The 23,666-nt window shown below is 35.8% G+C and overlaps 1 protein-coding gene across 1 annotated transcript; it reads left to right on the top strand.

Moving 5' to 3' along the window:
• Positions 1–586: 586 nt before the first annotated feature.
• Positions 587–22,769, top strand: LOC145772243 (beta-1,4-galactosyltransferase 2-like). The gene is made up of 8 exons (XM_082584101.1): positions 587–790; positions 6,209–6,655; positions 7,168–7,290; positions 9,447–9,563; positions 16,725–16,935; positions 17,235–17,385; positions 18,580–18,700; positions 20,352–22,769. The coding sequence occupies exons 1-8, from the start codon at positions 650–652 to the stop codon at positions 20,430–20,432; spliced, it is 1,392 nt and encodes a 463-aa protein (XP_082440227.1). The 5' UTR covers positions 587–649; the 3' UTR covers positions 20,433–22,769.
• The last annotated feature ends 897 nt before the right edge of the window (positions 22,770–23,666 follow it).

Here is a 23,666-nt window from a genome sequence, read left to right as displayed (position 1 = left end):
CAAAGATGCTGTACAAGGATGTTGTACAATGATGCTGTACAAAGATGCTGTACAAAGATGCTGTACAGGAATGCTGTACAAGGATGCTGTACAAATATGCTGTGCAAGGATGCTGTACTTTTGTTGCAAGTATCTATCCTAGCTATGAAAATTAATGCTGCATTTCGTCCTGCTGTTTTGGTGCTTTCTATTGTACCTACTTTATCGTTACAAGATCATTAAAGAATACAATATTATCAGGAATAAACTTGGATGTTGCGGTGCCACGACATGCTCCAAAGGTCGCCGGTTCGAAACTTGGTAGGAGCACGTGACTTTGTCTTAGCAGCACATTTGATGACATACTTGAAGGTTGACCTGTAGTTTAGTCTTTTTCTGTTTAGTGAATCTGAAGTAATTAATTTATCTCCAAGCTATGGCTTGGATTGGATAAAATCGTAGTCATCGCTAAAAATACTTTAACTGTACAGATACACCATCAAACAAATTAAATACGTTATCAGAGAGTTAGCGAACTCTTGATTCTAATGAAGACGGTTAAAATTGCAAAGCAGTTTGTAACCAACTTGTTTTTTATTTAGAAAAATGTGTAGATTTAATATTAAGGTATGTGAACTTGAACAAAAGGAAAAATAATTTATCTGTCAAAATGGAACAAGCCCAATTCAAAGAAAATTTGATTTCAAAGACAAATCTACAAAATCTTCAATATTTTATTTACAAACACAAATACGCAATTATACTGATTTTTTGCATGGCCGTTGTAACAGAAGTTCTTTGTGGATTTCAGGTGAGAATTAAAAATGTTCCATCTCTATATACTACTAACTACCTACGTACCTTGAATATTTCCAACTACAGTACTTATTGTTATTGTGCCGTGAAGGAGTAACAGGTGAACTGTCGTAAAGTAATGACCTGAAAAATTAACAGCGTGATACCACATAGACATGACAGCGAAGCTCTGCCACCAAATAATAACACAAAAAGACTGCATTTAGTTTAAGTGCAACACGGCTATAAAAGTTTATCCTGAATGTATGCTACTGGTATTTTTCAATTTTCACTCAAATGCAATAGAACAACTACTTGATGTCACATTAAAAAAGAAAAAAGCAAACATAAAGAAATGTTCCATGGCACAAAAACTTTTGCTACTTCTTTAGTACTCACTCGGATTGGTTGAGATATTTTAGTGCTTGATGTGTGAAATTTCGAAATCGGTCAGTTTTAATCGTGAATAAATTTTAATCCATAGGCTACTAGTCGAGGCTTTCCAAGCGTTGCTGGTAAACAATCGATTATACCATTTTTACAAGGTTTTAACCATAAAACTACTGAAAAATTTTTACACGTAGAACGACGGTAGCCACTTTAACGTGACAAATCCCTGCAAAACTCTATCATACCCCTAACCAATCAGAACATGTTTAAGTGACTACTGTCCAATTGTGACTCTTCTAGCATTCACCCGGGGAGTTGCTTCTATGTTGTTCATCTATTTTATTACAGAAGAAAAAAAGTTAAGGTTTGGGTAGAAATCGAACACAAGTCATTGAAGTCATTACCACTGCTTTAACCCTCTACGGCAGCGGTCTGCAATCTGCGGCTCCAGAGTCGAATGCGGCTCTTTTATCTCTGTGGTCTGACTCATGTGAAATCGCATTAACTACGTGAAATAAATCATTGAAAAATATGTGTATGTTTATATCTGACCATGAACCGATTAGTTGTGTTTCCCAGTCATGTTAATTGATAGCTGTTGAAATGGTAACTTATACAAATCAGTTCTACAGGCTGCGGCCGAATAACTCGAACAAAAGGCTTTCCTTGTAAGCGTTAGGTTTTTGCTGTAACCGGTCAATTAGATGGTGTGGCTCAGAGCAGGTTTTAGTTTGATGGAGACGAGACCAAATGGCCCTTTCAATGCTAAAGGTTGCTGACCCGTGCTCTACGGCCTATACTAGCTTTGGAGTGCGAAACGCTGACTTGATTAACTATAGGCTATATCAGAATTGTTTTCTCTGATTTCCGGGCAACATTTGATTGGTTCAAACGCTGTTTCTGTAACTTCTAATTGGTCTAATGATTCATTCGTTTTATAAAAGTTTTTTTTTTCTTTATACCTAGAACGACAGCACTGGTAAATTGTCCGGTAGATGAGGATACTGGATAACGTTGTTTTGCAGGTGTTTACCAGGAAATTGATCTCGCTTGTAAGGTACAAAAAAAGCTAATGTCAGAGCAGTTATCAATTGAATTCGATTATTCCCTGCAGCAGTCGTATTAGGTCGCATCAGAAAAAAGTGCAAAGTTTGCAGCATTTTTCAGTTTGTTAGATGAAATTTGCTTGAGTTTACTTGTAATAGCCGAAGTTATCGGCATGACTAAGGGCAGCATGGATGATTTTCGGGTTACAATTGGAAGAGATGTTGTGCACCACAGAAAGACAAAGACAAGCCGCTGCATGTCAGCCTGTACATTTCACACAGCAGTCTGCAACTGCTAGCGAAGCCACAACAATTACAGCAGCATAATTATGATTTATTGATTAGGCCTGCCAGCACTTCACTTATGCCTTGAACAGTTCAATAGCCTACTCGTCAACTAGTAAAATAAGTTCAAAAACTGCTGAGCTTATGCTTATCTAGCACTTCCAGAAAACGTGATCAAGTTTAACATCTTCAAGTTTATTACATTTACATAAACATAAAACTACGCAACAAATTAAGTATCGAACGTTTTCGACATCACAAGATGTCCTCATCAGGAATAATATAGCCTACATACAAATTAACTACATCTGAAAAAAATACAATGGTCAACTAAATCTATAAACAGAAAAAAACAAAAAAAACTGCACAGTACTTCTGACTAGCTCAAACTCAACGATATAGGCTCCACGAGAATCAAAGGTAACTGCATCAAAACTTAATTTGAAGATATGGTTCAACAAGACAAACTCTCTACCGAAGCTCTATACTTCCAGAAAAATCGATCAAAAATCACGAAGAAACATGATTATTGCGTCACGCTGCCATACAATCATACATGCTACATAATTTTCTTACACCTGTATGCAGCCCTTGCATAATTTACCGTAGCAAATGATACAATTTTGAAGAACGTTTTACAAAGGATTTATAGAACTCTCTGTGGACCAACAGAAATTTCAGGTGGACCACTGGTGGTCCACCTGAACCACCGAATCACTGTCTTAAACAATAAATAACACTGGTCAACACACATTTTGGTGCCAAAAATGTTTTAACGGTTTTGGGGTATTTTGATGCCGCTGAATTCGAAAATGACTTTGGTTTTTACGAATTGGCTCTAATTTTTGAAATATTCTACGGTTGTACTGCAAAAAAGTGCTAAAAATACGCAAACTTTGACATTGGTACAGTATTTTCTTTATGCTATAACTTTGATGAGATCTTATTCTTACATTTTTGATGCGATTCTGTTAAATATGACAATTGTTATTGAAAAGAGCCTTCTATAGGCAAATCATGTTTTATGTGAAAATTAAGCAAAAATTCAAAACATTAAACAATGTTAGCAGTAAACAACAGATTTTCGTTTGTAAAAACAGGTGGCGTCAAAGCACAAATACTACTTTTAGTAACAATCGAAGTAGCCTACATTTCGTAAATTGTTACAGCACATTAATCAACCATACGATTCGAAAAGATTAGTCGATGTTTATAAATTTTCTTTGAAGAAATAGTGAACCTTGATACTCATCTTGACACCTAAACCTTTGAACTCGGAAAGCACATCGTCCACTAATTTCCAAGGAATTTCTGTGTGACTAAAACAAACGATGGCTATGCAACAGACTCCTTGTCTGTCATATAGACTGCACAAAACGTGCATCTTTGATGAGTTTGCGGATCTGAGGGCCTTTAAAAATGCCTGCTTTCAGCTTTTCGATGGTCAAAGCAGGAAATGCTCTCCAAATATAATTGAAGCAGTCGCCAGTCGTAGGCAAGGCTTTCATAAACTGCTTCATCAAACCAAGTTCGATGTGTAGTGGTGGAACGGCGATTTTCTCTCTGGCAAATAAAGGTTCATTGATGATGTTAGTTTCACTAACTCTCATGTAAGCTGTAGGTGGCCACCCTTTTTTCACCCAATGATAATTACAAGCTCGGCTATCCCACAACACATGAAACATAGATATTTTGTATAGCCGCTTTGCTGGCCAAGCAAAAAAATTACCATTGTCAAGTCTACACAAATTAACCACTGGTGAGAGCCGTAATCCAGTTTCTGTGATATCGTTTTAATCTTCTTTTAGTTTTGTTGAATGGCCAATTGGGAGAGATGCATAGCTGTTACCGATAAGTAACAATACACACTTGAATCTTCTTTTCGAACTGTCTGTGATCAAGCGCCACTCTTGAGCTCTATATTGTGGTACTCTCATTTACAGCAGTAGCCCTGCGATGTATTTGCAGTAAACAAATTCATCTTGCTGGCAAAAATATGGAAGCAATTTTTTTCTCTCGCTCATTAAAATATTATGGAAGCTCCGGTTCCAAGACAGTTTTTGTCTTTGAGTCAAGATGCCAAAATTTCTGCTGCATATTTGGATAGGTTGAGATCCCTGATGAGATCACTCAGCTCCTCCTGTTTGACTGTCTCTGGAATAGCTGAAATACTTTTAAACACATTTCCACCGCTGTCACTTGCAGAGCTGTCTTCCTCTTTATGAAACTCATCATATCCCATGGCTATGTCAAGTAAATCACTAAATTCAGGCACAGGCACTTGCATACAGTGAGGCACAGTTTGTCAAGCACATTCTAAGTCTGGGGAATTCCACATGCTTTCTTGTGACGATTGAATCCCTGTAGGTCTACCAAACAGAAGTAGCAGTCATTGAAAAATCTTTTTGGTTCCCTCCAAATCATTGGTACACCAAAATTAAGATTTATAAGTGTACCTTTAATTCACTTTCTCAGGCTTTCTACACATGCTTTGCAGACAGTATGCCCATGGCTTGGTAGGTGCCCATGGCTTATCTTGGTCATCTAGCCAAAATTTGAAAATATCGATATCTCAAAAACTGGAGCCAATTCAAAGAAACGGCTGTTATTTTCGGATTCAGGGACCCAAAATTGCCCAGAAACCGATAAAATATCTTCGGCGCTGGAAAAAAAGTTTTTTTGTTGTTGGCCAGTGTAATTAATTGAAACAAAATATAATTTGCTAGAAAATGTTGTAAATACAAATTTAGTCTTTCGCAAATAAGTAAGATGGAACTTTTTAAGTCATTACATTACAAAAACACAAAAAAAAAGACAAATCGTATCAATAATAAAAATAAGGCGACAAGGTAATTTTGTTTATCACCGAAGCTAGCTCTGGCATGTTTCAAAAGCGTAAATTTTTTACCCAATCTGCACCACATTGACAGATTTTGTAGAAAACTAAACGGTACTTCAACATAATGATAGCTGATGTATGAAAAGTGATTCCATAGTTGTATTTTGATTTTTATTGAACGTAAATTAATTTATAATGTTTCGCGGCAGTCTAGTGTAGCAAGACTTGACAGCGATAGATATGTGTTTTGCCCATAAGGCTGGGCTCATCAGTATCGCACCACTAATCCATGCCACATACTTAACTGTTGTTTTTGTCAGTCAATTGCATCCATACCTTTGTGCAAAGAAAATAACTAAACTAACTGTCGCCAAGGATATACACTGTTGAGGAGTGATCTTCCTGGCGTCAGCACTACCTGACTACTCACTATAGAACAGCGAGCATTTTGTTTCGCTAACCCCACCGGGGTAGCATCCACACTGTAGGCTAGCCATCAAGAGTTCAAGACTTTCTTAAAAAACATTTGTTTCTCGTAGGTCGAGTGTAGCAAGAACTGACAGCGATAGACACGCGTTTCCTCCATTTCAATTACCAGCAAAAGCAGTGGTTGACAACTATGTGGCATAAATTGTGGTGCGATACTGATGATTCCAGCTTCATGGGCGAAACACGTGTGTATAGCTGTCAGTTCTTGCTGCACTCGACCTACGAGAAACACACGTGTTTTTTGAAAAGTCTTGAGGGCTAGTGTGGACTGTGGAAGCTACACCGGTATGGTTAGCGAAACACAATGCTCGCTGTTCTATAGTGAGTAGTCAGGTAGTGCTGACGCCAAGAAGATCGCTTCTTCTCAACAAATTTATATTTTCAGGTTTCATTGTCTAGAGAAATACAGACAAGTCATTTTTCAAGCAATCCTATTTCTCGAACATTTTCTTCAAATAAGAAAGAAAGTTTTGATAAAGAAACAATTATCGGGAGGTTAAAAAATAGCAATCAAAACTGCACTGGTAGTAATTGTGATGCAAGATTGTTAAATACAAAAGAAGACCATGCCTTGCAACGGAATAACGCAAGTACTTTGCTGAAACGTACAACTGTTCAACCACGAGAAACAACGCTAGATGCTATACCACCAAACACCACAGCAAATGTACTATCACAGAAAGTCAAACCGGAAAATAGTACACGTGCTCGGCCAGAAACAATTAAAGCAGCTGGATCTTTTAAGATAACTGCCAAAAAATCTAATATTTCACTTGCTATAGACAATATCATCTCATTGCCTTCATGCCCCGAAACTCCACCTGGTCTTGTAGTAAGTAACCGTTTCCAAATTTATTGCGTATGGTTTTAAAAGTGTTTTTGTGACCAAGACATATCAATATGATTTGTATATTATACTGTTTTGGCGAACTCGGCACACGTAGACACAAATTAATTTATACTCTGTATTCTTTTTAAAATGAAGTTTTATAGCAATAAAAATATCTGATTTGTCAGGCTTTGTCCGTTAAACGACATGTTGATTTTGATTAAAAGGTGCATCGGGTTTAGAATTATGTGTTGACAACCTGCTATAGTGCAGATAATGCTTGCTAAATTCCTGCTGCAGTTAAATTATGTCGTTCATGATTCATCCAGACCAAATGTAGCATAATCACTTTCAGCAGTCGTTTTGGTATAACACATTGGTGTTTGCAATGCCTTATTTGTTCTTATTTGACTTAAAATGTTTTTGAAATTCGGAGTTTAATTGAAATGTACACACACTAAAGTACTGGAAGTCAATGAAGTTTTGAAAACACTAAAGCACTGTTTTTTTGTTAGGGGAGAAAGGATGCTCGTCCGCTACCAAACATCCCGCCCCCATACCAAGCAATTGAAAAAGAAAATCCTCTTGTATCTGATGGAGGTCACTACAAGCCACCCAACTGTATAGCTAGATGGAAGGTGAAGATACAACATGTACTGTAACTAAGAAAATCACATATTTTATTGCAACAATTTTATCGTTTACATCTTCTTTTTCCTCTTCTTTTTCTTCTTCTTCTTCTTCTTCTTCACGTATCACGAAGAAGAAGAAGAAGCGTTTACATTAAACGTTAAGCTTGCAAGCACAGATTGGCCCACTTGGCCTATATTTCGTGGGAAACCCGGCTTTATTTTTTTTATATTTGTTTTGTATTCTGGAGTATTAAAGATAGTTTGAATTTGCAACAAAATAAAGATGAAAAAAACTAAAAATCAAGGATTCATAGTGTAAGAATCGCAAACTCGTCTGGATGACTGACAAGCGGAGTGTGAAAGTGTTGCCAGATATTTTTTTAATTTTTAGAAAAAATATTATTTTGGCATTTTTAAATTTAGTAGTCGCCCAAAACTTGCCCGTAAATAACTATTTCAAAACTAATATAAAGCAATTTATTATTGCAAATTTAACCTCTTTTTTATATTTTATTTAAATTTTGTGCATAAATTCACATTCTTATTACAAAGTACAACTAAAAACTACTTTAACTCAATCTTGTACAACTTTAAACTTCAGGTTAGTTTTAAGTAGACAAGCTTTGGGTGACCATTACTCTTTAAAAATGCGAAAGAAAAAAATATCTGGCAACACTTTTACACTCCGGAAATTCAGCCGAGTTGGCAATCCCTATACTATGAATCCCTGCTAAAAATAATGCAACATCTTAATCTTACTTAACCGTATCTGTCACTGCTTCTATTTGGCGTCAAGAGTTACTGGCCGAGACCATCAGGTCTACGTCTCTCTTATTGCTAATTACTCCGTCGGCTTATGTCAAATAACAACAGGAAAAAGTATGCCCTTGGTCAAAAGCCTTATCTATCACTTCAATCAATTTATTTCTCAAAATATATTCGTGATTGTGTATTTTAGGTAGAAAAGGTGATAAAGACTCGGTTTTTGACCTATTTTCGCTATTTCTTGGTCAAATTTCTCAGTTCACAATTTATTTTGGACGTCTTCTTGCATACAACACAGAATTTCATCAATTTTGTTTTTCCATTTCTATGCAAACAGTATTCCATGCACTTTTTGCACTACAAAGCAATTTGCGCAAATAATAAATTACCTTCCTAATTGATGTCTACCAGCAAGGAATGACTCATATCGCGTCAAAGACCAACTCCCTACCCAGACAACCAAAATCGACATTGAATCAATGTAAAAATGACGGATTTTGCTGCCTGGGTAGAGAATGGAATTTTAGCGCCGTCGTGTTATGACTGACAGACACAAAATGAAACCGCACACTAATAGTAAACTGTCAATCAAGATATTGAATATCATAAAATTTGAATATCATGAATCTTGCATTTTATAACTGGCTGTGACAAAAGGTTTATTGTGAACTTCACAATTATCCGATACCAACATAATCGGGATTAAAAGTTGGGGCAAGAAAAAAAAGTAAAAGTCAAGAAATCTCAGGTTTCTAGCATCACTGTTTCTATTTGAAATTGCTGAATTAGCAGAGGGTGAGACCATAAGGTCTACGCCAGTAACAGATACGGTTAAGTCGTTTGACTAGTTGGTGGTGGCCAATTCTTTCCTAGCAACAATTGTCGTCATTCCTGTTCTCCATCTTCTGTTTGTCCTATATTTTTTCTTCAGCCTTTTTGTCTGCCCATTTTTCACTTGTTATTGGACTTTCCGTCCTAAATATTAGTGGTTTTCTTTCTTTTAATATCCATACTTCGTTGACGTATGTTACAACATTGCAGGTTGCACACAGGTCCAACAGACTTTTTCTTTTATTTAATGATAATTTTCTTCCGTATAGCATTTCTCTACATTTCCTGGACTTTGCCCAACTCAGCCTTGCCCATCTTGTCAAAGCTTTATCTTAACTAAAGATAACTGAAAATTCCCTTGACAGATTTAATTTCAACCTTCTACCTTATACAGTATACACAACACATTCAGCATCGTGATTAATGATCAGCATTATCTCAGCGCTTATACTGTATATTGTGCATAATCTACAAGGAAATAATTTATAGACTTTTGTTTGTTTAGAACGCTAAAAAGATTTCTTGTGTTCAGCGATTACTTCTTTTTACAAAATAAATCATTCCAGGTGGCAATAATAATTCCATTTCGCAACCGAGACACTCATTTACATTATTTTCTTCACTACATGCATCCGATATTGCAAAGACAGCAACTTGATTACAGGATTTATGTGATTAATCAAGTAAGTGAAAATACTCAGTTTAAACAAACTTCATTTGTTGAGGGCAAACAAATAATGAAAATGTAGAAATTGTGGTCACGTTCATTATCGTGAAATAGTGTCCATAGATGTCGCGCATTAGGTTCACTGTAGGCTACGTATCACAGAAAACCTGGGTAAAAATGCTGCAAGAAACAAATTTGTGTAGGCGTTTTTATATGAGCACTGTTGCGTAATATTGTGCTTATGACATAGTAGCATACGCGTTCTTCCATTTACTTAGACTTTATAGCATATGAAATGTGTGTTCTTCTGTAAGCGGTAAGATGAACATTTTCATTTTAAAGTTTGCAGATAGAGCAGTGATTGATAAATTGCAGTAGCATTGCGTGACTCATTTTTGTGTTTTTATTTTATTTTATTTTTTTAGAAAAATTTAGTTTACTTGCATTTAACCCTATCTTAGTACGAGCTGTTTTCGTAAGCGAAAAGCACGTCACGGCTATCTTAGCCCCGTGCTAATTAATTGCTAATAACGGGAGCTATGAAAATCACAGAGCCAAAATATTTTACAAGATGATTTCGCGTTCCTTTTAACCTTATCTTAATACGAGCTGTGTTTGTACGCAGAAAGCACGTCACGGGCTATCTTAGCTCCGTGTTAATAAATCGCAAACAACGGGGGGAGCTGTGAGAATCACAGAGCCAAAATATTTTACAAGATAATAGCCATGTGTATTGTGCGTATAGAAATTAACATTTACCTAACAAATATAATTATAGAAATAAAGTGCTTGAGATGAAAAAACTTAAGAAAGTCGGTTTTTATTTTAATTTCCCGAAAATAGCTTCAAAATTGAAATTTTTGAATTGTAACACAGAGTAATGCTAAACTAAACAAAAAATTACTTTTGCTCATATATATAAGGCATAAATATTACCACCTGAGACGAAATGCTTATTGTAAAGGACATGAAAGTATAAAAATGACCAGTGTATGTTTAGAAAATTCACAAAGAATAAAAATTAAAGTAACGAATTTTCACATTTTTAGCATATTTCCTTCTGCGAAATATTTCACTACTAGAGTGAGGCGTCCTCATGAAACCCCGTGTCGCGACAGATAGGGTTTAAAAAGGTCTAGGTGCGATTCAATCGACGCAGCTTCACTGTTTCTTTTTAGTTTGTTTAATTTTTTTGCTTTAACCCTTTGCTTTTCAACGTTTTTTTGGAAGTTAACTGCTCAAGGGGGGGCCGTTTTTGGATCAAATTCAATCAGCTGTTACGTGTTATCCGCTGATGCTATTTGAACAGAAGTTGCACTGGTGTGAAAGCAAATCATTTGTATATAAGTTTGAAAAGTCATTATTTTAAAATTTTATATGTTAAACTTGATATTTCAATTTTTGCAAAGGTACCCAAAAACGACAATTTTGATTTAACTTGCCGCTATTTAATTACCGTGCTAATCCGATTTCATGCAAACTTCTGAATAACAAAGAGCTCGATCGAACGCACGAAGTGTGTGTGCGGTGTGCCGAATCATTGCATTGATTAGAATTTACGACTTGCGAGCAAATCTTATTGTAAGCTACTCACTGATTCTAAAATAGTTACAATCAAAGTAACATTGTTACACGAATTTGAAAAAAAAACAAAACTGCGTTTGTTGTCTTACATTTTTATCCTAAACTAATGCATTCCCAAACTCATGGCTAGCTTCTAGTTTTATGGAACCAAATTTCTCATAAGTAACACCTTAGCCTGCTTGAATAGCTGTTTACATCTTCGTTTGTGTATTTAGGTCTACAATTGAGTTTGTAGTATGAATATTTTTAGTAGAGAGAAGACAGTTGAACAAGTTGTTGAAATTATCTGAAATTTCTAAGTTCAAATTAGGTGCTTTTGAAATTGTGGATTTGTGTCAAGTCGCATCACAAATATCATGCAGGCCACATCATAAGTCATTTCGCTTACGGGTGTTTATAAACATGACTCATAAATTACATCCACAAAAAATACAGCATTTATATCAACAAAGCTAAGTTCGAAGCTCACTTTTTATTGAAGATTGTGTCAATCAATTCGAAATAATGCAACAGCGAATTGCCGCCAGCGTCGAAATAATGCAACAGCGAATTGAGGAACGTGCGTAAACAAAGGAAATGTGAAATAACCCACAGTCAGCAAATCTACATAAATTTAACGTTTACAAATGTTGAATCAATGTAAAAGGACTGGATTGCTGACTGGGTCCTTATTGTTTGAAGCACTAAAAATACGCGTAATATCGACAACATCAGCAAGGCAGTGATTATGTTTCTGGCCAAAAAAAAAAAAATAACTTTTGACTTCAAAGATAAAAATGATTATAACGAAGCTTCAAAGTTTGTCGTAAAACATTTTACAGAGATACAATAAACATAATCATTTTGTGCCAGATTGTGAGAAGACTTCCTAGATTCTTTCCAACCATTTGCATGATTGCAAATTATTTTCTATAACTCTATATTGCTAAAAAATGGCTTCTTTGTTGAAACAACGTGGCTACAATTCTATAAGAAATTCTTAGGCCTACTACATTGAAGTAATGAAATTTTTTTTGTGATTTTGCTGATGACGTTTTACAATATCCGAGAAGTAAAAAATAATAATGATGAATTATTTTATAAAACCGTGGTTTGCAAGTGCTTCACAAAAAATTGTTGAGGGAAAATTTACTATTAGACGTAAAACGTTTGTAAAAGAAAATTGTCGGTTTACGTATTTATAATGTTTATTGCGCTGTTATCGAATTATAAACTGCCTGTATTGTCTACCTTTGTGGTTGCCGGCCAGCTTAGAGCAGCATGCAAACCATGCGTTTTTGGTATTTGCATCGTGTTATGATTCTCGAAAATCTCCCACAAGGTCTTTATTTTTATCGTGATATTTTTGTGCCTTGTCTGTCCTGAACTTGAAGTCATTGTGCAGCACAATCCACACCGGTTTTTAGACTCAGTCTTCATTGAAAATCTTTTGTGTGGTGCATCATTTCAAGTAGTGTCTTCCCCTAAACTGTTACACAAATCGCCCAGAACCAGAACCATCGTGTTATCTTACAGCAGTTGAGAGCCCGTTATTGTATGTGTGGAATTATTACTGTAGATGTCTGACTAAATTCATGCCAAAGTTGAGCAAATTCTGCTTTCGGGATCCTTGCCGTTATTTACGGTATTTTTTGTTGATAAGTTTGGGCAGCATTTTTCCAAGATAAATGAAGACATCGGTATTGTTCGTCACTTAGATTTAGTTTTCTCAGCATTGTTTATTCATTCTTTGATCCACTAGTTTGTCCCACTTTTGGTATAATCGGATCGTTTATAGCCTAAATGGCGGGTCTTCACAATAGCCGGCCTCTTATACATTGGCGCAACGTATTCAGATGTTGAATCAATGATGAAGAAAGCTGATTTGTTGTTTGTCTTATGTGACGCCTAACTTTATGCCTCGTCTACAGTACAAAATATTTTGTAATGTACATTGTGTACATTGTACATTTTGTTTGTAGGCCTACATTACAAAATATTTTGTAATGTAGATGAAGCATTATCATCTTTATTTTGCGCTCTTTGGAACAAAACACAGTGCACTGTGAAACAAAAATACAGGACATAACAACAAGTAGGCGACATAAATCAGTGAAGGGACGCCATCGAGTTAGCTGCTACGTGTAAATGAAGCCTATCTCATAATTTTGAGTATCTCACAATTACTGTTTGCAAAAACGCTATTTCTCCGGCTTCTCCCAAAAGCATTTGCAGTGATACATTTCCTCAATTGCAAGTTTTGTCAATGAGAGCATTTCCATAGAACGTTTATTTCGAAACCAAGTTTTCGTGTCTTTATCCAAGAGAAGATTTCTTATTGTAACGTTTTTTATTCGTCAATGAATATTATCTGCTTGAAACAACTGTTTTGAATAGTTTGTGGCCTCCATAGTCTACTATTTTGATCGTGGATTGCTATTCTTCTTTGTAGAGCTGATAACGCAAAAAACGTTTGCTATTATTGTTTCTAATTAACAGCTTTGCGATCACTGGCTTTTCTTTGTAGCATAAGAAATAACGCGCTTTGTATTATTGAGGTCAAACCAAACAAAAGAAAGCAAGAGAATGCTTCTCTCTGCTCGCGCATATCGATGCACGAAGCAATTATGAGCTTATGGCTTGTCATCGCAATGTAATCCATTTCACGCTTTGCTGGAAGTTAGCTAGAAATAGCAAAAATTCACCAAAATCTTGAATTTACAAGAAAACTACACAACTTTTAGCATCAAATTTAATATCATCAGATCCGCCTGGCAATTTTAGGAAAAGTCAAGAAAAACCAAGTGCATGGCGTTACTGTGCTTCAAATAATTAAAGGAAATATGAGGGGGGGGCCAAATCCGGCCTCCCTTTGAGGAGCAAAGTGTTAAAATACTTTTTTGAGTTTTTACTTTTCTATGAACTTTAAAAGCATATAGCTTACTTCTGAATTATTGTTCTGTCCTAGCCATTTTAACTTTTGATTATTTTAACTTTTAACCAAGAACAGTATATTGTACATGGGCAAAATGAGCTTTCAAACATTCTATCAAGGCTCGTATCGCCAGGAGGTAGAATAGAAAAAAAATGTGATGTTCTTTAATCAATTGACAAAAAGTTGAGATTTAAGGTTTGTTGTTGGATAGATATTTTAGATTCATGATTTGAACTCTACGTCAACGAATTATGCGTGCTGAGCATGGGCATTGGGCAACCCATTAATACATTTAGGATGGTTATAGGTGAATTGTTCGTAAACAGTTGTTCGTAAAGCAATTGTTCGTAAACAATTGTTCGTAAAATCAATTCTTCGTAAAGCAATTCTTCGTATAGCAATTCTTCGTATACATCAATTCTTCGTATAGGTGAATTGTTCGTAAACAGGTGATAGGTGAATTGTTCGTGAACAATTTTTCGCAACAGCAAGATTTGTATTGCAATTTCCGATGAAGGTGCGTAATGCAAATTTTCCTGAATAACCAAGTTACGACGACACAAAGAAATAAGCACAATGAAAAAGCGCATTTTTTGTTATTTATTGGAATACAACAATTGTTTGTGTTTAGCAATTCTTTGCTTACACTACTAATACTACTTTGAGTAACTTCGTACAAATTGTCCACGAGCCAAGTTTAGTATGAAGTATTGTGTGCAATTCCACGCAAGTAATCACAAATTTCATCATCTTGAAAATGTTGACGCCAAGTTCGGACAACTCTAGTTAGTCTTTCTGGACTGTCCTTGTACTTCTTTGGAGGGGGTCCTGCCTGGCCACTGACATACTGTTCAATGCGAACCTCATTTAGGTTTTGCTCTCGCTTGATTGCAGATATGAACTTCCAAATATCTGGATGATTTGCAGATACCTGGAACATGAACCCTCTGTGCCATCCTTCAATGCTATTATTAGTTTTAGGAAGGCCACTGAGGACGCCTTCATAGCAGTTCCACATTTGAATTGCAAACATTGAAGGAGGGCGCCCTTGACGACGATCTGGGCGTCCAACCCAAGTGTCTTCAAAGTAGTCAATTACTGGCTGAGCAACATCTGGTAATACATTCCCATCAGTGAGAATGTCAAAGGCCCGGCTGATTTCATCAATAGGCACAAAGGCCAGAGACGACAACATGCGCAGCCTCAGAGCAAACTCTGCACTTGTCTCGTACTGCTCCTTCAGGCCACTTGATTGCGTCTTTCTCCAAATGTACTGGCACAAATGGAAGAAACAGCCACGGTGAGTTGAAAGTGGGTACTCTCTGCTTACTGCATTAACCATGGCCATCTCAAAGTCAGTCATGATTGTCTCTGGAACAGCAACAGCAGGTAACAACTCCTTGATCTTTTGCAGCACATGAATGTATGTCCCTCTCTTTTTGTCCCCCACCAGGGCATACACCAGAGGCACTGAAGTGTTTTCCTTCAGTCCGTGTATTGTGTAAAGCTGTTCAAACAGTGAAGGCACTGTCTTGAAGGTGCCGTCAGCATACCAGTGCTTTGAACGGGCAAGGAGCTGCAGATTTCTTTCAGTGGCAAAGAGACCATACGGTTATTTCCAGGCCCAGAATCATAGGCCAAGAATGTTACACCAGCAAACGTTTGCTTGTACTCTACTGGAAGCACAATGCCAGAGAGAGAATGTGGGATTGCCGGGCTTGCATTTTCCTTCAATCGCACTTGGGTGACTGCCCTTTTCATGCTCTGCACACTTGACAGTTTTGCTGCCGTGGCTTGACTGAGTCCAATAGTTTTTGCTGAGACGAGGTAACTTGGGGCATCACGACTGTCTTTTGCTGCACAACAAATATTTTCCATAACCTTTGCTGCTTCGACATGACCAGCATCTCCAGCATGATTGTGCTCACCTCTGGATTGTACAATGGCTGCCATAGCAGTTGTTACTCGTGCAGGACATTTCTTATGAAAATGCTCACATTTCCAATAAGTAGTTTCTTGCCCTTGTGCGTTAAGTGCACTATAATCTTTGTAACAAAGCTGGCCACTATACAAAAGTTTTGGCTTTCCTTTTTCGCTGCTCACAAACTGTAATGCCATTCTGAATCAGGGACTCTACACTCTGTCTGCTCGTCTACACTCTACAGGTACAGCACGTCTTTAAGCACAATTAGCACATCTCTAGCATATAGGTTACCCTAATTGATTGTTCGTAAACAATTGTAACTGTTTTTTTTAAAAGCTGTAGCCTAACTTTTATAAACATTTGTTTACGAACAATTAGTATTACGGTCAACTGCATGCCCGAAGAATTGCATTATGAAGAATTGCTTTACGAAGAATTGATTTTACGAACAATTGCTTACGAAAATTGTTTTACGATAAACTGTTTACGAAAAAAACGTCAGACACCATTTAGGATTAATTGAAACACAATGTTGATGACTTACGTCAGTGAAAAGTAATTTGAGCTCGCAAATCGTTTTCGGTGGCTGTAATTCCGTTTAAGTATGGTATTTGAGAAAAGTTGTTTAAAGAATTATTTGTGCAGTGGAGTACAATCTCAGACAACCACTTTCTCTGATCCAATTCGTTACCAGATATGGAGTAGATAAAGTGGTTTTCTGGGATGTCTGTATTCTTCCTTGTTTTGTTGTTTAGTTTAAAACGGGTAAATTCAATCGAGCAAAACTTCTAAACGTCGGCTTTATGGAATCCATCAAAGATTACGATTTCCAATGCTTTGTGTTCCACGATGTTGACCTGATATTGGAAAACGACAATGTCTTGTACAGCTGTCCTAACCAACCACGACATCTTGCATCAGCTATGAGCAAATTTCAATATAAAATGCCCTATCGTGGTTTTTTTGGTAAGTGAATTGTTAGGCCAACTTGTTGAAAAGTTGAATTTAGTTGATTTGTGGATTTTTCATCTTAATTGGCTACTGAGAAATATTTTAAAAGTATGAATTTTGAAGTTTGAATTTATCATCTAACTTTTAGATTGGATATTGTTTAACTTTTTCATTTTCTTCTTTCTAACGCTTTAACTGCACTGGCTTACTTTCATTTTTACAAAATAATGAGTATTATAAGTTTGCAAATCAACGTTTGATGACTTATTTTGACTTTCTTGAAAGCTGACAAGATTTATTAACTTTGTCGGCAGGTGGCGCATCAGAGCTGACTAAAGAGCAATTTGAAAAAGTAAATGGTTTTTCAAACAAGTTTTGGGGATGGGGTGGTGAAGACGACGAAATTTATTTTAGAATCCGTGCAATTGGAATGAATGTAATCAGATACCCAATTGAAATGTCCAGGTGCAACCTATAGATAATTTACATAAGAAGCTAATTATTTGTTTGATTAATTTAACTCGTTGATTTGTGTGATGGTGTAAAGAAGCGACAAGGTCAATCACAGTTCAATATTTTTTTTTCTCTTATGTTGCCATAAAAAGGAAATCAGGAAAAATAATTGTGCGCCAATTCAAAATATCTTGTTTTAAACAGCCCAAACAAAATATTGTCAGTTCAAAGTGATCATTATTGTCAGATGACATTAATTTTGTTAGATGGTATCTATATAACAAATGATGCTAAGAAGGATGCAAACAGCGTTACTTTTTTTTTGTCATGGCTAATGGCTGACAATGCATTATTATAATAAATAATCTAATTCCCGACATTATAAAACATACTATTGATTGTTGGGGTTCATGTGGGCGAACAATAAATTCCACGACTATTTTACAATTCAAAATAACAGAATTAAACTTCAATTGGAAATTAGTATGGATGAATACAACGTTTGATCGGAACATTGCTTTTAACAATAAAAAACACCAACTACCTTGCTCGTTTGTTTGTTTTAGAAAATAATTCTAATGTTGCTTAGATGTATCTGGTAAAATGTTTTGTACAAGCAACAGTGTAGGCCCAAAATTTATCAGCAAAAATGCTACAAAAACGTTTCAATTACCCTACCGTTGATTTGACTTGACAATTTGGCTAATATTTGGAGGTGCCACAAGAAGGAATAATTTAGCAAATAAATTAGTCCATATACTTACATAGTTAGACCTTACATCAAATTCAGTTACTACTTATTACTAAAAAAGCTTAACAGATTGTTTAATCCTTTTAGGAATCATCAGATGAAAATTATGCAAAAATTATAAACTCGTAATGCAAAATTAGTAAACAAAAACCAATATTTTAGGTCTATTAACAGTAATACAATAATCGGTAAAATAAAATAGCATTAGCTATTTGTAATTTTTGCATGTTTTCCAGAACCTTATGATAATCCCCATAAGAGTAGAACAGTCTGTTTAGAGTTAGATTGTTCGTGAAAAGTAATTGTATTTCATGCAGTTTGCCCTGCTTGGGTTTTTTGCTTCACAATGAACACTTTTTTATATTATTAATAGTAACATACTTATTGCTTATATCAAGGCCTTATGTAGTTTATTTGTGAACCAATTTAGGTTTTTATTTTAGTTTTGTTTTTAGATACCTGATGTTTTCACACAAGCGAGATGTAGGAAATGAAGTAAATGAGCAACGATTTGGTCTTCTAAAAGATGTTGGTACGAAAATGAAAAGGGACGGACTTAATAGCCTAAACTACAAGGTAACCTTGCATAATTTTATCGAATTCCAAGAAACAGAACAAATAGTCGTATTTGCATTCAAATTCATCATTATCTGTTTTGCCAAGACGGTGGTCATAGTTAATGATGGAACCGACTCTTACAAAACTCAGCTTATTTTTTTACCATGCGGACCCGAGTTAAAAATGGTAGTATCGTTAGATCTGAATGTGATATCAGATTTAAGTGCTGTACCTTAACCTCGACAGGTAACATCCGCTTCTGATACCTTCTAAATCTAAGTAATAACAACATCATCAATAGCTTCATGACAGAAAAAGACAGTGAGTTAAAAGCAGTGATAAGTCAAGAAGTTTACTTTATGATGAATCAACAACTGAGGATGGATACTTTCTCAAATCTAGTTCTTTTAATGTTATTTCATTGCTGTAAAAGCACGGACCAACATAATTGCAAGATTTAATGTACTGTAAAGGGAAAAACAGATTGAAAATTATTTTTATAAACAAGTGTTGTAGCGAAAGGTGAAGCAAGTTAAATTTTAGGCTTAACAGCAGAGGTTCCAAGATATTACAAGAGACAGGGTGATGGACAATGGATGAATAAAAATGTGCACAAAGATTTAAAAAAGCTATAAAAGTAGATGCATACAAACAATTCCTGATTACCAGTAGACAAGAAGATCTCCCAGAAAGTAATCGTAAACAAAACTATAATACATCAGCCTAATAAAATGAATTTTTTTTGAGACTTTGAGAGGAATAACTAAAGCAATTGAAGTGGCAAAGCTACTAATTAAAAATTATTTAAATGTATGTAAAGTTTAACGTACGGTATTAAAGATGATATGAGTAGGATTGTTACCAAGTAGACAGAAATTACAAAGCGGTGGAAAAATTAAGCTAAAAGTCTAACAAAAAGTGGAAAGCCCAAACAAAACCCCAGATGCATAAAACATAAATAATTAGTGTAAGCTGAGGTAGAAGATGAAAAAGAAGACAATGAAGAAAAAGTAATAATAAACGCAATCGAGAAAGTTACTCCAAGAAAGGTGGTTGGTGTTAGAACAAGAGTTCTTATATCTGTTTCTTGGTGTAACAATTGATGAATTTTTGGCAACATAGTCTAATCAAAGTCTAATTTTAGCATATTATAATTAGTTTAATTAAGTTTAAAGTCTAATTTTAGCATATTAGCAACATAGTCTAATTTTAGAATATATATTCAAGCATTTACGCTGCCAGATAATATTATTTTTAAGCATCATCGCTTTGTCAATTAAATTGGGCGGTAATCTTATTGCATTTTTAAACTCTGGTTCTTGCAACTTTCTTCACTTGTTAATATGCTTTTGTGTTGTGCCATTTGCTAGTGAACAGGTAAGGCTTACTTGTTTCAGCTCTGTTAATAAAGTCAGTAGTGCTGACTGACGATAAGTCGGAAATAAAAGCTGGGTGTCATTGTTAGCAACAAGTGGTAGATTAGTGCAGTCACCAGAAGAACACAAGTAACTTTATTTTCAAATATGTTTATGAAGCTTGGTACATTAGACTACACTCTAAACATTCTGTTATTTCTTATGAAGAACATTTTCAAAAATAACATTATTTCGTTATTAAAAACATTATTAACAAATAACAACCATAATATTAATAACACATTTATTTGCAGAAAATGTTTTACGAGAAACATCCACTTTACACAAATATAACTGTGGATATAACATCTTCGGTAAGACCGCAAGGAAATTGATACCCCGGGCAAAAGTCAGCTCCCTTTTCTGTACACTACAGACTGCCTCAAGATGGAAATCACTGCAACGGATTGCCATCAGATTATGGCAGATTGCTAAAAAGAAAATGAAGCATCTGGCATTACTTGCTTATGAATTTAATATAATTGTCTCTACAATGTTTTCAAAGATATTTTTTGTAACAGTAACAAAGTTTTAATGGGCCGGAACTAGATCACGATCACTGTCCTCTCTTTTCTTCGTTTTTCTACATTTTTAGAATTTAAAACAATGACAATTATGTTGCTGCCATGAATGACATTTCGGAAGATAAACAACGAACCGCCACAACGTTGTGTAGTCTGATCTAATAAGCAAATTACTTGAATTGAAAAGTCATCTTGATCAAGCTGCGGATGCAAAAGTAGACCGCATTGCTGGCACAGCTGATGAATTTGAAAATTCACATGATGGCATTCAACAATCGTAGCAGCTGACGAAAAAGTATAGTATAGCAGGAGTGTCCAACTCACTCTCACTGACTGAATTTTTGTTTGTACTTGTGACGATATTCTTGTCCCTACATTTATTCCCATTTTGCAGCATTCGTATTATCTCATTTATTTTTCTCTTGTTTATTTTTTCTACATAATATCGACAGTCAAACCGGAACAAAGGAAGAGCAATTCAGAAAGATTTAAAATTCGTGGCAAGTTTGGCACGCGTGTCACATGTTGGACACCATTCGTTTATAACATTTCCTTCTTCTTCCTAAACATTGTGTTGCTTCTTCTGTTGTTGTATTAACTTATTTTATATTATATAAAGAGTTGAACAAAACAAAATTATTATTCCGGTGGTTTAATTCAACAGTTTTTAAAATTTGTAGACACGAGGATCTTTGCCGCAATATACTTACAGATTCCAAGATAGTTCATTTCCCTTACAAACTAAAAAACTGACAATCTTTACTGTTGTGCAAATCAATCTATCTCGGATAAACCAGACAACAACTTCATCAGAGCAAAGAATGCCGTTTTTTGCAACTTCACATATCACCAGTTTTTTGGTACAATTCTGGATAAATTCGTGTAACTTACATCTTGTAATCATGGCAATATGAATTGCCATTGCTGTTCATATTTCTATCACTTTATCGATCTTTTCTTTTTTTAAATGAGCTTAAAATGAACCCCACATTCGAAATTGTCTAGAACAATGCAATAGCATCTAGCACACGAACTATGCAAAATCAAATCTACAGCTACTCGAGTTTAAAATCCGGGACCATTAGCCTTTTCGACAAGGTTAATAGCCTACTTGCAGCACACATCGTTGCGCATTGGCTTAAGAATACCCATTTTACGTTACCAATTTAAAAAAAATGCTGGACTATACCTATTCGTAATTTCTTTGTAGCAGCTATATGATAACCGCCAGTCCGCCACCCAACCTGTTTTCTTGCTGGTTTTTAGAACAAGCTTCACATTTGTTAGAGAGCATATTGTATTGTATTGCCAAAAAGAGAAGGATTCAGTTGTGATATGAGATGGTCAATGCACCAATCTTTTGACATCCACTCTACAGTTTTAAATATCGTATAAGAACAAATCACGCTTCTGCTTTGTAGCGAGAAACACAAATAACTAAATTAAGAGTAAAGGGAGATATTCACCCAAGAGTGGCAATACATCGCAGTGATGATGTCACGCTTGCGTCACAATCTATGTTGATGTAGCTCCTGCATTTTTTTCTTTGCGGTATTATTGTGTTTCCTTGTATCTTATTGATGTTGTGATAACATGGAGGCTCTAAGTCTCTGTAGTTTCGCTGTAAGTCCATTGTGTCATGATTAGGAATATGAAACGTTAACTGGGTATTTGTGTGCTTCTTAGGAATTTGGAACGCTAACTAATAATTTGAGTGCATTCTTGCATTTGGTAGTTTGATACATAGACACGTAGTTTTATGTCTTTTTAGCATTGTGCATCAGCTGCATTGTGCATCTTGTGCATGCCATATTTCTTTTGTACATCGCTTGGAGCATTCCAATCACACTGAGTTTTTTCTTAAACCAACGCGTCTAGCGTTGAAATTCACTATTATGATTTTTTTCAGTCATTGAGTCGTGGCATCTTTCAGTCAGTTCACCACGCTTTGTTTGCAGTTATGGTGCCAGTTCAGTTGTGGTGTCAGTTTAATTTGTGTTACGAGTGATGATTTGATACAGTTCACCACGTTCTGTTAGTTAGGCATTTTTCAGTTGCAATCTTTTGATTTATTGCGTCCTGATGGTTTGAAGATTTGTTTTATGCAATAAACTCATGCATGTAGACATCCAGAGATCATTCTCGGATCACCCCACCACCGATGTGCTCGTGATGTTGCTGCAATAATTTACAGCTAGGTATAAGCGGATGCTTTGGCCTACTCGACATCCGCTACATTTGCAACACAAATTCAAATGGCTGGTCATTAATTTAGTAAACAACACCATCAAGTTACGGCATGCAATGCGTTCAGTTGTTGAAACGAAAACGAAGAAGAGCTCCTGAGACTTACAGGTTTGGGCCTCACAGGTTCATGGGACTCATTGGTTTATGGGACTTAAGTTTCTTCAATAAATTAGGGGTTTGAATAATCAAAATTGGTTGATGATAACGATAACTACATAGACATTGAGATGGTGCAGGGGATAAGGTGTTGGATTTTCTATATAAGCTTAGCCCGGTTCCTCACCCTATTAGGTTATTGGCAAATACCGCTCATCTCTACAGTACACAGAGTGTATTAAATTGGTTGGGTATAATAGCTGAAGGAAAGGCGACCGAGAGAAAGGAACTGGCCAGTTGCCACCCTACTCTCGTTAGTACTGAAAGCTTTTATGATAAAAACCTTATCTGAGGCTCAGCAACAGAGTGTGAAATCAACTTTTCTTGTGTTTGACTTTAAAAAGTGTTTCACTGATGACATACCGATATGGTTTCTATGCAATCTACTGTTTTGGATAACTAGGCATGTTTGGCTCACAAAGTTCCTGGCTTTTAACCACAACATTTTCTCAGACAATGTTATGTGCAAAAAGTTAACAATATTTTAATATGACGATGACTGACATCCAAAAGAACATTTTGCAGCTTGCTGTGTTTAAAGCAGAGGTGGCGAACCTGTGGCCCGCGGGCCGCATGCAGCCCGTCAAAGAATTTTGTGCGGCCCGCAAAACAATTTGACAATCGCTCATGCATTAAAGACAA

This window comes from Aplidium turbinatum, chromosome 1, assembly GCF_918807975.1.
Source record: "Aplidium turbinatum chromosome 1, kaAplTurb1.1, whole genome shotgun sequence".
In the NCBI taxonomy this organism is placed as follows: Eukaryota; Metazoa; Chordata; class Ascidiacea; order Aplousobranchia; family Polyclinidae; genus Aplidium; species Aplidium turbinatum.
Note: the sequence above shows the minus strand (reverse complement) of the source record. Positions and strands in the feature narration are given on the sequence as shown.